Source organism: Tiliqua scincoides, chromosome 5 (genome assembly GCF_035046505.1).
Source record: "Tiliqua scincoides isolate rTilSci1 chromosome 5, rTilSci1.hap2, whole genome shotgun sequence".
NCBI lineage: Eukaryota > Metazoa > Chordata > Lepidosauria > Squamata > Scincidae > Tiliqua > Tiliqua scincoides.
In genome coordinates this window covers 19,691,995-19,709,799 of record NC_089825.1, presented here as the reverse complement: position 1 = coordinate 19,709,799, position 17,805 = coordinate 19,691,995, and the positions used below count along the sequence as shown (strand labels likewise).

General features: G+C 43.3%; 1 protein-coding gene across 3 annotated transcripts in view; it reads right to left on the bottom strand.

Moving 5' to 3' along the window:
* The window catches only part of ARHGAP21 (Rho GTPase activating protein 21), a 128,580-nt gene that overhangs the window by 25,290 nt on the left and 85,485 nt on the right, over window positions 1-17,805 (bottom strand). For 2 of the 3 annotated variants that reach the window (XM_066629003.1, XM_066629006.1), the window contains exons 7-8: window positions 17,169-17,198; window positions 13,811-15,716 (exon numbers count right to left, since the gene is read on the bottom strand). In XM_066629003.1, coding sequence (XP_066485100.1) covers window positions 13,811-15,716; window positions 17,169-17,198 — 1,936 coding nt within the window. The remainder of the gene's footprint in view (window positions 1-13,810; window positions 15,717-17,168; window positions 17,199-17,805) is intronic. The other variant, XM_066629004.1, reaches the window with a different exon arrangement.

Sequence of the window (17,805 nt, the reverse complement as noted above, 5' to 3'; positions counted from 1 at the left end):
ACTTTCTTTTACAAGATGCTATAAGCATGCAAGCTTACAGCAAGTGTAGGTAGGCTGTAGGCAGCTTGAATGCTCAAAATGTCAAGATCAACCACTAGCAGGAAGTTAACAGCTCTGGCCTGCCAGCAGGTGCTGCTTTGCAACTGTTGTATAGCAGCCTCTGCCAGGCTCTGACTCTGCCAAGACTAGTTACGCTGATTGAGGAGGGTGATAGGATTGGGCCATCAGTTTCACAGCTGCAATGTGGGGATAATAATTAAAACAGGAGGTGCACACACGACATATATAACTCTTATCACACATATTCCCCTGGCCCTCTCTATCTAGCTACAGTGCAGGGGCAAGGATGAGAGTCTGCTCCCCAGTTGATAGTGCTTCTGGCAATGATAAGATGTCAGAAATCTTACCATAATCTATTTAAAGTTGCAAGGACAATATCAAGATAATACATGTGAAACACTTTGCACACTCAAAGCATTATACAATTGTTAAGCATTATTATTACAAAGAAGTTTTTAGATTCTTGACAAACCAGAATCAAATATGGAGGTCTGAGTGTCACGCTATTAAAATACTTGGTATATACTTTAAACTAAGCAATCCTCCTAAACACACACTTAAATGGATTTTTCTTTTCTTTGTACAAGTCAGACAATTTAATAATCTAAAACCTCTTGTCTTATAGGATGGAAAACAACAACTATCTTGACAAAAACCACTGCATTGGTATTGTCTGACAGGACAACATATGCTCCAGTCAGATGATATGCAGAGTCTTAAGTGAAAACACTGTCTATTTGTTCAAATGAGATAGAAGGGCTGAGTTTCACTGTGGCCAGTCTGTAAGGCATATTAGTATGGAGAAAGAGGGGAATAACAATAGCATCACTTAAATTACAGCAAGTAACTGGACAATCCTGTTATGTGCACATGTAAGTTACATTAAGTTATATGTGCTTCAGTAGAAAGCTGTGGAATTTTCATGGAACCCTTAAAGCCTTCTGATATTAATAAGCTTGAACTTGTTCTCTAATTTTTATCACATCACAAAAGCATATTCAGTTTTGTACACCATCACTTATTGCCCACTCCTATGCTACTTACACTGAAGTAACTACTCCTAAGCTCAGTACGGCTTTATTTCAAAGCAAATGTTGATATGAGTGCAGCCAAACATGTAATAAACTGATAGCACAATCCTGCTCTCCCCTAGAGCTGGCTCAGTGACTGTAAAGCACTCTATGACACGCTGAGATTAAGGAGAGCCAGTGAGAAGGTCTGTGCCGTGCCACTGGTGCTGGATCCAAATAGAGCACCTGATGAAACAGGTAAGCTCCCATTGGGCAGTGTAGGGGGAGGGGGAGAAGGTGTAACAGGATGGGGAATCAGGTCCGAGAGGGAATGGGATTGGCAGCAGTAACGCACACCATATCCTATTCCCCCTCCTGGGCTTGAAAGCCCAACATGGGGTAACTCGGACAAGGAAGATCCAAGTAGCCCCACTCCACAGGATGGGGCTTTACCAGGGTAAGGGAAAAAATGTCCCCTTACCTTGAGGAGACCTCCAGCCTGCTCTTTCCCAGTGCTGGAAATAGCATGAGCTGAGCGGCCCCACTACTCAGTGCTGGTTAGGACTGGTCTGCGCTATACCATTAACATCTACTTTGCTCAGTACTTTAGTAATACTCGAATAAAAGCAATATTCCAATAAAATTCCTGTACACATAGAACTAAAAGCATGCTTCAAACATCTGTAGGGACTGTAAAATCTTTTTTTAAAAAAACTATTAAAAAAACAGCCAAGGTAAAGAAGCAAACACCACATTCAACCATTGGATATATGTAGAGTAAAGAAAGTCTTGTACAGTTGACCCTTGGTATTCACAGGGATTCCATTCCTGGAACCCCGACATATGCCAAAATCCATGGATTACAGGATCTGCAGGTGGGCCCATAGAGAACTCTCAATCTTGGAGGGCTTGCTTAGAGGCCTTAAGGCACACGGCCAATTTTTTGAAAAACTGGACATGCATCTTAAAGGGCTCCAACAGGCCTTCTGAGTCATGGGGAGGCTGCATGCAGCCTCCCCACAGCTCAGAACACTGTTGGAAGCAACTGGAGGGCATCTCCAGTTGCGTTCGAAGAGTACAGATCAGCCCTCCTGGCTGTGTTGAGGTTGCGGACCTGCAGATAATTAGGGCCAACTTGTATATAAATATTATTATGCTCATATTGCTGCTGAAGTTGAGATGAATTGTCTAAGGTAACCAAGTAAGTCTGTGTCAGAGGCAACATTTAAATACAGGAAGCTCAGTCTTTTAACCACTACACTACTCTACACCAGCAGAGCAGCAACAGAATTTCAATGACTTTTTAAATAAGAGAAAAGTTATCTCTGGGCAACACTGAAAGAGAACAACATCCCAAAGCCTGCAATCCAGGCTTCTGCATGTTTACTTGCAAGTTCTGCTGAGTTCTATGGGAGTTATTTCCAAATAAGATTGGTTCATAATTGAACATCACAGAACTAATTGTAAATGGGACTCAGGGGAATTGATTTGAACTCAATTTAAAAACTGCATTTAATTTCAGAACATGAACTTTTTTCCCTAAAGCTAGGAGCATTGTGCTCCATTAAGTAAGTTCCCATCTGCAATTGTACAATGTATTTCTTGAAACAAAGTGTTTAGTACTGATGATGAAAAAGGTTAAAATCCAATTTGTGGCTATACTGCTGCTAAGTTATTTCAGCTCATAATGAAGTTTAACCTGAAGGCAAAAAGTATAAAACAATGTGTAACAGGAAAAGAGAGTCTTTCTATTACTGTGTAATAGTTACCATATTTAGGGTACATTTAGGGCACAATCCTAACCAACTTTCCAGCACTGGCATAGCTGTGCCAGTGGGGCATGTGCTGCATCCTGAAGTTGGGGGGCAAACATGGAGGCCTCCTTAAGGTTTGTTCCCTTATCCTGGAGTTGCATTGCCCTTATGTCAGAGCTGGAAAGTTGGTTAGGATTGCAGCCTTATTCTTATTAAAAATGCAAATTAGAAACAAAGACTGTTTCAAAAGTTTCCAATAATACTAACTGTAATTATTTTTAAAGTGAGTTTTTTATAAGTTGCCAATTTGAAAAAAGATAACAAACCAAAAACGGATTTAACTATTATTGAAAACAAAATGAGATCAGGTCAAAACAACAGACTTGTCTTGAGGTGAGTAGATAATTCACATGATATTGGCAGCCCAACCCTAAACAGAGCCTTTAATATAACCTTGCTCAAACACTTGTTCTGGTGGTGTAAGGCCCTATTACAAAAGATGACAAAGCCATTTGGCATGGCCTGACCACCTCCAGCAACTGGGACTGGAGGGAGGTGGGGGAGAATGGGGAGAGGAGGGCCAGGAACAGGGAGGAAGTGGTTTGGGAAGGAGAGCTGATTGGGACAGGGGCTGCGCTCCATCAACAGCCATTTTACGACAGCAGAACTGTGTTCCGCTGCCGTAGAGCCCTGCATGCGCGAACCCAATTCTAGAAAGGATTGTGCCATTAGTAAATAAGCAGGAATCCAAAGGTGCATATGGGATCCTACTGCGCACATAGTTAGGCTTCTGAAGCCTCCCCCTTCTGACAGCTGCACAACAAGTCACTTCCAAACATCACTAGAACCTCAGTAACTACTAATAGAAAGCATATCTGTCTACATAGTAATAAGGCTATTCATTCTAGTGAAGTTTTCTATGTGATGTTTAAATTAGTACATGTCCACATAAGGAAAAATTAGTAAGAGCTTGGCAATGGGACTCTAGCTATCTCTGTTGTCTTGGGTGGTGGAAAAATTTCAGCCACCTTAGCGGAAAGGGCTGGGGAACCCTCATGTGTTCACACTAATCTTCTTCTATGGATTTATGTATTTAACTTTTCAGGATACATGTGAAGTCTGAACCACTTGTTAATATAAATTTTGTTTGGTTTCCGCGGTACATGCATTTGACAAGGAAAGTGCCCCAGGGATTATATTTGCGCAATGCATTGCTACCAGAATATAATGTACTTAAAAATAAATTTGCAGGAAGAACAGTGGTTCAGTTAGATTACCAGAAAATCATGGACATAGTGGACACAGTATATTGGAAATGTATTACTAAAGGAAATACTATATCATAGTCTTGCTGTATGATTTCATTGGGATAGGGATATTCATGATTTTTTTTTTAATAAAACAAGTTAGCTGAGGGTATTCCTATTGAATTTTGACAATTCTACATTACAATCATATAGAATATGAGAATTCAATTCATCAGTTGAAAAAAACGGATCCAAACTGTGTTATGGTGATATTTCATATTCATTGTTTTTCCCCCCAGTGTTACCTTTCACATACAATACATTCTAATGGCAATCTAACACATACAACAAATATATGTCAGAATGTTTAGCTTGCTTTCCATTCTAGTATATTTGGAGGCAGCTACAATTGTATTTTAGCTTAGACCTTACAATCTCTTGATATCTAGCAAAGGGGATCTCTGAAGTACAGGTCAACCACCTTAGTCCATAGTTTGAGACACAAAGAGCTGCTTACAAGATTCTTACCAGGTCACTAGTGCAGCCATCGGGAACACACTGCATAAACAATACTCTCCATACAAATATCTTCCTACAATCCCTGGGACGTTACAGATACTTTTCCTGAAACCGAATCTTGCTTCCTGTATAAGCTTGCATCTCAACATGGCTCCACAAAGGATATGCTGCTAGTGAGCAGTTTCTTCCCTTCCGGAGCTCAGTCTCTGACTTTAACATAGACATCAAATCAAATGCCATGGGTTAAGACTAATACTTAAGATTTACAAAGAGTCCATAGATTTACTAGATTACCAGACTGGTTTGAAGAGAAAAAAGCAGGTCTCTGTGCCTTAGCTGACACAAGAAGGCAGCAATGTTTCCATAAAAACTGGTCCACCAACAAGGGAAAGGATGACCATAATTCAGTGAAAAATCTTTTCCTTACCAAGCAAGAAATAACTTTGGTTATGTCAAAAACCCATGCAGAATAAAGGACTATGTCCAGTATAAAGTCTCATTAACAAAGATGAACTTTCTAAGATGCAGTTTAAATGCTAAAGAGACATAGAAGGAAAGTCTTATTTCAAAGTCTTATTAACAAAATGAACCAAGTTACTGTAGATATTGACAAAGATGGACTTCACAGGAAAAAAATTAATTACATTCAAAAGAAAAGGCAGAGAATGGGTGAATAAAATGTTTCAAACACACATTTAGAAAAAAAGGTTTATAGATGTGAACTGTAACTTGAATAATTGCTAGAAACTTTGGGTTAACAGAAGTCTGATGACTATGAGGAACTTCTATTAATACAAGCTGTCTTTCAAGCAGAATACAATAAAAAGTTATAATGGTATAATAAGGTTGCTGAATACCGCACTGCAAATTTTGCAGTTCTTTGATCACAAGTAACAGGAGCAGGTCTAGAGGAAACATCAGTCTTGCAATCATACACCCTGCCACACCTTCAAAAAATGTTGTGCTCATGTCAGTGTGTATCCCATCACCACTTTTGCTACTATCATCTATGCCTTCTTCTTGCCTATCCGGCTGCTTAGTAGAGCAACTGAGCAGGCAAGGAAAGGAGGATGAGTGACCTGGAACTCACCCCCTGCCTCTGGTGCCACCCTCTTCCTTCATGCTGTGCTGCTTGAAACACACAGGATGGAATATGCTGGCTCTGGAGGAAGAGATGGGCGGCAGCTACCCCAATCCTCTTTACACTCACTCTCAGCAAATGGGAAAGTCAGCTCTTCAATCAGTCAGACAGAAGAGCTGACTGAGGGCCCAATCCAGAACCCTGCGCGCCGGCTCACCGCCAATGCGCACTGTCACAAACATGCCTTAAGGCTCATCTGTGACCATTACCATGGGTCAGTGATGGAGCTGCCCCAGTGCGAGCATGTGATGGGCCAGCTCCAGCGCTGGGCCCACAGTCCGCTGCCCAGCGGCTCACCTGTACCACTAGCCGACGGAGAGGTGAGTGGGGGAGTCGGTGGGAGGTGTTCCAAGGAAGGAGGAGAGCAAGGAGGAGGCGTGGGGGGGAGGGAGTGGGGCAGGAGGGTGCGGGACTGGCAGAGCTCAGATCTACCAGATCCTGAGCGCTGTGATTGTGGTATGACACAGGATTCCTTGATTCTGTGCCGGCTACAGAGCCACCACAGAATCAAGTAACCTCACTTTGGAGCTACTTCATTTACCTGGGGCTGGGGTCGACAACCTGCCATTCTGGAGCCGCAAGCGGCTCTTTCAGCCTTTTGCTGCGGCTCCGTGCGGGGCCAACCCGTCTGGGGGGGAGGGGCTTGCCCCTCCCGAGACGCAGCCGCTGCTCACCAGCCCAAGCGCACGAGCACAGCTCCCACACCTCCTGCGGCTGCGCCCCATAGGAGAGGGCGCAAACGGGCTGGCGGAGCAGCTCCTGCCCAAAGAGCCCGCACCGCCTCTGAGGGCGAGCCGCCACCGCACGATCCCTCTTGCCCGAGCCGCAGCGCAAAAGCAAGCAATTGAGTGCAACTGCTCAGTCCTCCTGTGCATGTCTCCTCAGAAGTAAGTCCCATTGTGCTTGCTCCCAGGAAAGTGTGCACAAGATTACAGCCTTCAAGCTCCCCACTCAGCATTCCCCCATCGCTTACTCGCCCTCTCACTGTCCCATTTCCTTCACTTGTTTCCCCCCAAGATCATGGCAAAAGCAAGCAATTGAGCGCAGCTGCTCTGCCCTCCTCCCAAGCTCAGAGCACAATCCTGTGTGTGTCTCCTCAGAAGTAAGTCCATTGTGCTTACTCCTAGGAAAGTGCACAGGATTACAGCCTTCAAGCTCCCTACTCAGCATTCCCCCATCACTCACTCACACTCTCACTGCTCCATTTCCTTCACTTGGAAACTTGAAAGGAGTTTGGAGACCCCTGCACCAGATGGTATTCTGTATATGTTTGTATACTGTATGCGTAACATACTGTATATGTAGCACCAAAGCATATTTCATTGTTGGGAAGTAATCACTGTTAGTATGCCTTTTATTTTATGCAGTTTTGAACTCTTAGCTTGTTTGTTCAGGACAACTTTTGTGAACAGTGTTAAGTAGTACTAAGTGGTCTTGTTCAGAGGTAGTATTGTGTGTAAAGGCATTTACAAAAGTACAGAAGTAAATGACTGTAAAGAATGACATTATCCTTCACAAGCAGTTCACCTGTGCACAATCTAAAACAGTTGTTCTCCAACTGTGGGTCTGGACCTGATTTTTAGTGGGACCTATAAGAGGGGAGTGTATTATATAACTGTGACCTACAAGAGGGGAGTGTATTATATAACTGGGACCTATAAGAGGGGAGCGCAAACTATATATGCAGTGTTATCTTCATTTTAGATGTCAAAAGGATTTTGTGGCTCCCGTGGTTTTCTTTTTTCTCGAAAACGGGTCCAAATGGCTCTTTGAGTGTTTAAGGTTGCCGACCCCTGACCTGGGGGAAGGGGACAAAAGTTCCCTTCCCCCAAGGAACTGCTGTGGGCTGCTTGGTGCGCATTGGATGCGGTAGCCATTTTGGTGCGGCAGAAGCCTTGCATGCCGGGCAGCTCAGGATTGGGCTGCCCAGCCCAATCAGTGGGTGCTTAAGAGGGGTGGCAGGTCAATGTAGAGTGCAGGGCACCCTATCTCAGTTCTCCACTCCCTCAACTGACCACTCGAAATGGCTGCTTCTGTCAGCCTCATCACTAGACTAGCCCTGCTATTACAACTAGTTCTGCTGAAAATTCACTTGAGAAAGAATTTGAGGTCATGGTTCCATCCACTCCCTAGCCTGCCTGCCAGTGGATCCTGGCTTACCACAGCTCTTTTTTGCCTGCTGGTGGCCAACCTGCATGAGGGCAGACTTGACCTAAGGGAAACAACTTAAGTGGGAATCCAAAGGCCCTAAGGCAGGGGTGCTCAATAGGTGGATCGTGATCTACCTGTAGATCGCGAGGCAAAATGAGTAGATCGCAGAGTGCCGAACCCCCCCCCCAGGTGCCTCTGGGAGGAAACGCCGGGAGTAAGGCCCATTGTACTCAATGGGGCTTACTCCCAGGTAAGTGTGGCTAGGATTGCAGCCTCACAGCCTAATCCTAGGCATGTCTACTCAGGAGTAAGTCCTGTTATACTCAGCGGGGCTCAAGGTACACCAACATACATTGTACACATAAATGTTATATGTTATGATGGCGCGAACATTGTAAAAAAACTCTGGTAGATCTCCGGGCCTTGCTGGGTTTCAAAGTAGCTCTCGAGCCAAAAAAGTGTGAGCACCCCTGCCCTAAGGATATTGCCATAGGACTTTTCAGAGCTCATCCACCCTGCCCTGCAATGGGTTCAGGACTGAAAGAAATGAGACAAGTTGGCACCTCCAATTGAAAGTAATCAGTTTCACACTCAGATTATGATACTGCAGTGAGATTGTTACCTTTGCAAAAAGGTAATCAGTGAAAGATTCATGGAGAAATTCATGGAGAGAAAAAATTCTCAGTCTCTGTTATCTTGAATTTTCCTCTGATAATGGCCACAGGATTATGGCAAAATTACTTATTTGTTTGTTTTGGCTTTCAAGTTACTCAAACAGAATATATAGTCTGAAAACTTTCAGAATCCAAATGTAAGATATACAGCTAATTATACAGTAGTGCAGAGGCTAAGAGACTAACTGGGGAGTTCCTTGTTGAAAACTTACCTCATCTATGACAATGAACACCCACAGCTGGCAGTAAGCTTGCATAGGTGTTGGGATGATGATGGGTAGGGAGTGGAATGGGGCAGGGTGAGCAAGTTAGGCTAGGGAAGTAGGCAGGTTTGGCAATAGCAGCGGCCACCAAATCCCGACCTTCTCCATTCCTGGGCCCAATCCGCCTTCACTGGTCAGACCACAGACTTGCATCAGCAATATCACTGGTGCAGGTCCGAGTTTCCCCATGTTAGCAGTGGAGGTTAACCCGACGGCAAAGGAACAAATGATCCCTTCCTCTGAGGACAGGGCCTCTGAGACGAATTTTATCAGGGGGTAAAAAGTTTCCTTTGGGCCCCTTCCCAAAGGGGGAGGGAGTGAAATAGAGTGGGGGCAGAACAGGGTGGCCAGAATGGGGGCAACACAGGCAGGGGGAAAGTGGCAACAGCTGGAACAGTCTTTGGAGCCCAGATCTACCAGCCTTTCCAATGCAGAGGTCATGTCTACCTGCCTGCCTGGCTTTGGCAGCTAGATACAGTAATATTGAAAACCAAACACACTCCTAAGTCTCTCTAAAATATTTCAAATATCAAAAATTATTGCAGGAGATTAGTATCATTGTGTTAGGCTCACAATAGAATGGAAAGTGTCAAGTGTACACCAAAACTGACTTCTGCAGCAGCTGTGTCACTGAGCTCCTCTACATTCCTTCATGGTAAACAGATCCACAGGCCAAAGAGCTACTGTAACAGGTCAGTTTCTTCCCAGATGTGACACTGTTAAGGAATGTATGCATTCCTGGGCTTGGTATGTACGGCTTGTGACAGTAGTCGCTGCCATGTGCCATGGTAATGTCCCCAGCATCCCTCATGGGCAGTCAATCTGGGTGAGATTGGAAAATGTAAGCTCCCAGGAAATTTCTGGGCCCCTCCTTTGGCTTCTGGGTTCCCTTTCTGACCCTGGGTCAGGGTACAAATAACCACTTTACCCCCTCTCCTAGGCCCTGCCTAAGGAGGCCGCAACACGCAGAAACTCCCCTGTGGGATACAGCAGATGCCACACTGGTGCCGCTGCATGGCCATGTGGGGAGTTAGGTAGGATTGGGCTGTGCGTTTATGAATAGCTTTGTATACTTAGAAAGTCCTATAAAAACGCTAAGTATTAATATTATAGCTGTAACATTTAGTTTATCAGCTGGATTAACTGACTAATCTGTCAAAAGATTTTAAATATATAAAATCAAACATTTTTAATATGAGTATGTATAAAAACTACAAATGGCAAACAACACATCCTGTGTGAAAGGGGGAATGCTTCTTCAAGTGGTCCCTGCTTTGACAAATGTGTGCATAGTCTAAAAACAAAAGTATGCTTTATGCTTTTTTTCGATACATTTGTTTTTCCCCTCCCGTGCAGGTGTGATTAATTGATTATAACTCATATAATTAATCAACGAAAACTTAACTGAATTTAACTGGATTCTACGCCTTAATTATCATTCTACTTAACAGATGGAATTCAAAGAACCATTTAACTAGTTCCATGTACCCAAAGTGTTTGGGGTTTCTTAAGCATCTGCTCCCCAAAGCCATCACACATTATATGAGACTATCGAAAGCAGTTTATGGAGTGTGCACATGCATGTGAGACTGCCGTTCAAAGAGACAAAGACAAAGCTCACACTGGGCATGCCCAAATTCTGGATCCTTGACAAAAGAAATAGACCAGGTCAAACAGCGCACATGGCAAACTATTAAGGAGTTTTAATAGTAAAAAGTCATTAAGCTTCCTTTAAACAAAATGCATCCACAATTTCCGTTAATACAGCAAGTGTTAAAAGGAACTGGGATGGAAGCAGCCAACGAGGTCAGCCCAGATCAGTGGTTGCGTACATTTACTGTGCATTTACTTTCAGAGTTTTTAAGATCCTGCAGCAATTGATGCTGACATATAGTGCAGCTGGTGAGGAGAGGTGGAGGACAATAATAGGTCATTGCTACTGAGGGGCATGCACATGATGGGCACAGCTGATCATTCAGCAACCACATGTCTCATGGTGCTGCTCCTGCCACCCCGGCTCAGCTGCTGCCAAGCAATACCCACCACAAAGGAAATGGCACTTTTTCTCCTCAGTTGCCATTCAGTTACTACCTGTCACCAACTCAGTAGTTGCCTCTGCTACCATACTTTTAGCATAACTTTTAGTAACTAAAAATCCTGGGCACACGAAAAGCACTTCTTGAAGGTTTTTTTTTTTAGAAAAAGAAAATGTTAAAGTATGATTCCCTACACTTTTGTATTCTGTATACAAAATTATGGTTTTTGTTATGCAAACACCATTTTTGTTATGCAACACGCCAAACATACATTCAGTGTTATCCTATAATAGCCACTCATGGTTTCATCTGTAGCAAAAATTTTGTCAAAGCATAAAGCAGGGAAGTTTTTTTAACCTAGGGGTGTGTGTGTGTGTGTGTGTGTGTGTGTGTGTGTGTGTGTGTGTGTGTGTGTCTGTGTGTCTGTGTGTCTGTGTCTGTGTGTCTCGTTTACAGCCCAATCCTAAACTGCCCTGGAGCAGGCAGGCCGCCTGCTGTGCCCCGCATCCAGAGCAAGGTTGGGACCAAAAGTGGCTCAACCCAGGGCAAGGGGAATTACTTCCCTTTACCTTGTCTCATGATGCCGTGGTACTCTACTCAGTTGCCCAGGGCTTCCCAGCACCAGGGTTAGGATCTAGCACAAGTGCCGGATCCTGGCCCAGCCACCCACCGCCCACCCTCCCCACGCCCCAAAACGCCTGCTCCCTGCCCTCCCCCTGCCCCTCCCCCCAGATCTCTGTGCCAGCCTAAGTCGAGCTTGGGCCTACACACATCCAGAGCAGGGTTGTGGCCGAAAGCAGTTCAGCCTGGGGCAACCGCTGGCCCAACAGGGCTTAGGCCAGGGTCCAGAGACCAGCACATCTCCATGTGCTGGCTTCCCTCCTCAGATGGTGGCTCAAAAGTGCTTTACGGCACTTTCACAACACTCTTCAGTCGGCACAAGGGACTTGCGCCTTCTCTGGATTGCACCCCTAGCCCATCAATATAGATCAAATAGCTAATATAGGTCTGTGATGTTTAGGCTAGTAACTTATCTGGACCTACTTACAAGGTTGTACTTATTCCTGTCAATGTCGCCTGCTAGGCATGATTGCAGCGCAATTATTAAAACCTGGCATCAAAACTTGCCTGTTTAAACAAACATTCAAAGAGGAGCATCTGAATGCACTCAGTTCCTATTAGTCTGCCTCTTAATCTCTCCAATGATATAATGACTTAACTGACCTTCACATATAATCAGTAGCTACTATCAGCTATCTGTGCCAACTATGCAGACTGAAGAACACCTGTGCAGGGTTGATATTCTTAGGAGACCAAATTACAACTAGAGCTAAAGAAGAACTGTCGCAACCCCAGACTCAGAAAGCACACATAAGTCAGAACCTGAATAAAAATTAATATTGCATCAAATGTATAATGAACACATCAACTATGTTCCTTAGTTTAAATGTATTTCACATTTCTCCCCCTGCCCTCATCTTCTAATTTATTCACCATATTGCTATGACCTTGATTTGCCAGTTACTCCATGGGGGCCTCTTTTCTTACGTAACAAGCACAATCTCCTTTTCCTTGCTTTCTAGGTTGCAAACGGACAAGTATTCCATTCCTAGGCCACAATACTTTAAGATCTTCCTAATCCCTATGAATCCCTAATCTTCATAACCTGTCCAATTTTCCCATTTCTTCTTTTTACAAATTAACTTCTACAACCACTCTAGATTTTAAAAAGGTGTGCATGCACTGTATGCAAATTCATACAATTCAATCCTTCTTTCCTATTTAAAAGGCTTTGCAGAGAATTAACAACAACTAGTGAGCTAAATTAACATGAGCCATACATGGCAATATATATAGAACATTAAAATTAAGGTAAATTGTTCACTGCAGAATAAAACACAAAAATCACCTAGAGAAACATGAACATTCTAGCAAACCTTTTTAAAATAAACTTGAATTTCTGAAGTCGGATCATATGCCACCAGCAAATGCCTATTAATATTTCTTTATTACATACTGGGCATGATACAAAGAAAATTAATCATGTTTGAATTCTACTAGAATCAATGGGACTAGGCCCTTTCATGTACTCATCCAGCTCCCCAATACAATTTCCTATGCTGCTAAAATATGTGCAAATACCATAACCAGTCTGCTTGGCATGGTTCTTTTCCCACCTTTCCAGGAGGGAGAGTAGCAATCAAGTAGAAAAGACCCATGCCATTATCTCTATACAAGTAGCTGCAATATTTACACACCTACTGCAGCCTCATAGGAAACATGCAGGGAAACAGCTCCCCACACAACTAAATAAATGTGTGAAAAGGTTCTAAGGACAATACATCTGAAATATGCATTATGCTTTCTAGATTATACTTGCAGAAACTGTTGATTCATGAATTAAAACAGGGGTGCCCAAAACCAGCCCTGGGGCCACTTGCGGCCATCGAGGACTCCCAATCTGACTCACAGGGAGTCCCCAGTCTCCAATGAACCTCTGGCCCTCCTGAGACTTGCTGGAGCCCACGCTGGCCTGATGCAACAGCTCTCAGCGTGACAGCCAACTGTTCGACCTCTTGTGTGAGCTACGGGACAAGGGCTCCCGTCACTGCTTGCTGTTTCACATCTGTGATGCAGCAGCAGCAAAAAAGTCTGGTCTTGCTTTGTGCAAGGTCTTTTATAGGTCTTGAGCTATTGTAAGACCTTCATTCATTTGCATGTTCTATCTCTAATATATTCATTTACGTAAATTTATTCAAATTTGAAATGTAAATTAATTCATTTTTTTCCTGGCTCCCAACACAGTGTCAGAGAGATGATGTGGCCCTCCTGCCAAAGAGTTTGGACACCTCTGAATTAGAATGAAGAATACTAAACCAACAATATAACATGGTAACTCAGCATATCCAAACACACATCAAATGCAGAGATATAAAACCAGACAGTTTCACTTGCCTATGAATGGAATGGATGCCAAGGAATCACCAGGTGGGCTAGAGCTAGAAGCCTTCCGTTCTTCTATTCTTTTTATATGGACCTCTCGACGAGCATCATTGGGCAACCAACAAGTAGTATCTGAGACAGGTTCTTGGTCGTTTACTGCTAAGATGTAGGACTGATGCCGCAAAGGCTGTGGTGTTTGAAGGCCAGAAGGAGATTTTTCCCGCAAAGTAACCATTTCTGCGTCTTCATCTACAATATTTGTTGGCTTAAGTTCAAATTCTCTAATATCTTCCTTTTCAAAATCTTGATCCTTCTGGTTGACTGACACATCTAAGTTAACAGAGGTAGTTAAGTGCTCACTCTTCTGTGGGACAAATTTGGCAGAAGCTATATAGGAAGTAGGGGATAGAATACCTGTGCCTATTTCTTTTTTGTGGCCTGGTACACTTTCTGCTTTTATCCTTGATTGTTGATTTAACAAACTGCTGTGATGAACGTGATTTACTTCTCTTTGGTCTTTGGTAGTAACACTATCCAGGCTCTGATTAAGGGGAAGTGACGGTTTTGCTGCATAGGGTACAGAAGTCTTCAAAGAGTTGCTTCTTGTGCTTCTATCTGTCAAGTGAGATGATCTTTCCTGAAAAATGGTAGTAGACTTTGAAGTTCCACCAGGGGTTGTCAAATCTCTGGCAGGCTGCAGTGACTTTACATCTGGTGAAACCTTCTGGAACTGGGGGGCAGACCCCAAGGCTCTACTACTTATTTGCCTACTATCTGAGCTATAAGCACCTGGAGCCACAGAAAAATTGTGTCGAAGAGATAAATTAAATGCATGCTGTCTAGGTCTCTCATAAATACTTTGCTGATCTCGGTGTGAATCTGCAACAAGACTCCTGGGGGGAACGCTTTCTAGTGTTTCTCCATGTTTGCCTAAGTAGTCCCAGGACCGTGCCCTGTGATTCCTGGGGCTGATTGATGGTGAAATTAGAGTATCTTGAGAGGCACTCCTCTGCCACCCTTTCATCAAAACAGGATCCTCAGGTCTTTCCTGGGACACACTCCTTCGCCGGATCTGAATGGGTGGCAGGACCCTATCATGAGAAGTGTTTCTGCGTCGTACCTGTGAACCAGCTCGATTTGGTACCACTTGATTATAATCTGTCGTGTTCTGAGAGGCTGCCCTTAAGCTATCTAATCTTTCCTGTATGGTTCTGCAACCATACATGTTCAAACGCCTGTTGTCAATGTATTCTTTGTAGGTTTTGTAGTTTTTCCAGTCAATATGTTGCGCGTTTGGAGAAGTGCAGTGATTTGTAGTGACAGAGGGAGAACCTGCAGTTTGAGCAGGAGGTCTGGGACTTAAGATTCCTTCTGGAGACCCTCCATAACTTCCAGACTTGTTACTCATTCCAGTGGGATCTACTGGCCTTGTAAGTGGTGTCTGAGGAAGTACAATGGCAGTGGACACTGAAGAGGGTGGTGATGTGGTTCGTGCTTTTGTTTTTAGAGTGGTTTGTTCCTTGAAACCATATCTTTCATCTTCTGCCCTGTGCGACAGAGCTGTGTGATTTGCTCTATGGGTTGGCAAGTCTACAGCCTTCTCAGAAGGCACAACAACAGTTCGTACAGTGTCATTGCAAACACAGACAGCTGTGTTGGATTTTGCAAAATCTGTTGGGGATGGAGGCACTTGTATTTCCATTCTGTAGGCCTTTTCTGGTTGTGCTGATGTCCGTACAGGTCTACTAGTTGGTTGCTTTCCTAGTGAAGAGTCAGAAGGTGTTTTTTCAACAGGCTGTGCCATGACTGAAGATGGAGACGTTAGCCAAGGATAACATATTGGAGGTGGTTCAGGGATGTTGCGGGCATTACCGCTGTAGGCTTCGTTGCCTTTCAGGTAGGCATCTTGAGAATATGCCTGCAAACAGAGAATTTAAAAAAGAAATTAACTCACTTAAATTAGGAATGATAAATTATCACCACATTGCAAGGAGGTGAATCCAGTAGACAGCTAAATTCCTTAAAGGAAAAAGGACTTCTCAGATACGAAGCAGATACCACCATTGATCTTTGCTCAAGGATTATTGTTCAATGAATAAGAAATGTCAAATTCCTTCTATTATTACTTGAACGTGGAAATATACCATGCAAAGCCCCTGCAAAGGATTAAGCACATTTTATATTATACAAACAGCAGATTCTAGAAATTTCTGCAGGTGAATAAAAGACAAACGTTTTGAGCCCAAACCAAAAGGGAATTTCGTTTTCCACAAATCCTCAAAATTCTGCTTCAAATATTCCTCCCTTTTGCACTTGTTCAATGCTGGAAGCTAGGATTCTGCAGCAGCTGACAGATTAAATAAGGGATTCAGTTAGCCCTAGAAAATTTACACTTCTTTTGCCACAGAACATTCTATGTAGATACCACTGCATTTAACACAGATTCCTATTCTAAAAGGCACGATTGCAATATCTAATATGAACAGACAGTGGTAATGCCTTTGTTGCCAGCCAACGCCCACCCTCCTCCAAAAAATCTTACATGTTACTTATTCCACAAATGTCATACTACTCACAGTAGTGTCCTATTTTCATCCCCAAAATAACACCGACATATATGGTTTGGCAGCTGCTTATAAACACTTCTTCAGAGTGAAACACACTGTCATAATTATGTATTCTCTCTATGTACTTAACAATTTCTATCTTACCTTTCAAGATCTGACTCCTAAGGAAAGACCTTGCTCTACATATTGCACATTTCCTTGTGCATCAAGACATGTCTGTAACCATCATACAACTACCAGCACATTTGCAAAGTCCGCCCAGAACACAAACACATTATTGTACACTTTGCAATGACTTCCTTTAGCTGCAATATGAAATTAAAAGAGCTGACAACACAAAGCTTGCCAATGCAGAAATATTTCCCAGCCGTATTTTACACAGCTTAGGTGTGGTATCACATTACAGCATTTCCTGCTCAAATCACAACATGCTCCATTCAGACAAATCAACATGCCCTGCCTTAGCAGCATTAGACAGGTTGTACAAGCCCAAATGCAGCCATAAACATTCGACCGAGAGCAAAGTGCTGAGGAGGGCGAGGCGCTTACAACAGGGCTGCAATAAATATTACAGTGAGCATTAGTTAAGTGCAAACAAAATAGTGAAGCAAACTGGAAAGAAATAAACTGACTAAGTAACAAAAACACAGGCACACGTTATAAAAAAAGATAACTGGATCAATAGCACAACTGAGATTCAGCTAACCAGCTTTCAGCAACTTGCAGGCTCGAACAGTACAGCAAATCTACCAAGAAACACATGCCGTACGAAATAAGAGAAATGGCTACAGTACATTTCTTACCAGTGCTGTGACATCCTTTGAAAACTGCAGCTGGCAGAAAACAGGAAAACATAGTAAAAGCTGCTTATGGATGTAAAGATAGAATTATGTTGTCATATTGATGCTGGATACACAGTAAGCTAAAAATACATCTACACCGATTTCTCTGGAAGGTACCAAGAGAGGTAAAGGGCAGTGGAGCATAAACAATAACTTCAGCCTTCTCCTTGTGAGCATGTCTGTCTCAAGCTTTTACCTGCTTCTTGCATTTATTCCCTAGCCTTCAAGAAAAAGAAAATACAGTTGTGCTGGGTTGCCTCAGAGCATCTTTCCTGCTGCAAACGAAGCCCTCTGGTAGTGCTACAAGGCTTCCCTTCTACTAGAGCAACATAACAGTCTTTCATCTCCCCTGAGCTGCTACCATCCCTGCTTCCAGATGACGAAACAAGGGCTTCATTATGCATTTAAAATCCGTGCACCCCTTTCCCCACATGCATCCAAACAGAACCACAAGCTGTCAGCTGACTGCCGCTGCTTTCATGCTCTATGCCTGACATTAGAAGGATGATTTCAGAATAATCTTCAGAGGAAAAACAGCCTCCTCATGTGACCATTTTCATTTTGTGAATCTTCAATGCTTCTTCACTGTGAAATCTGG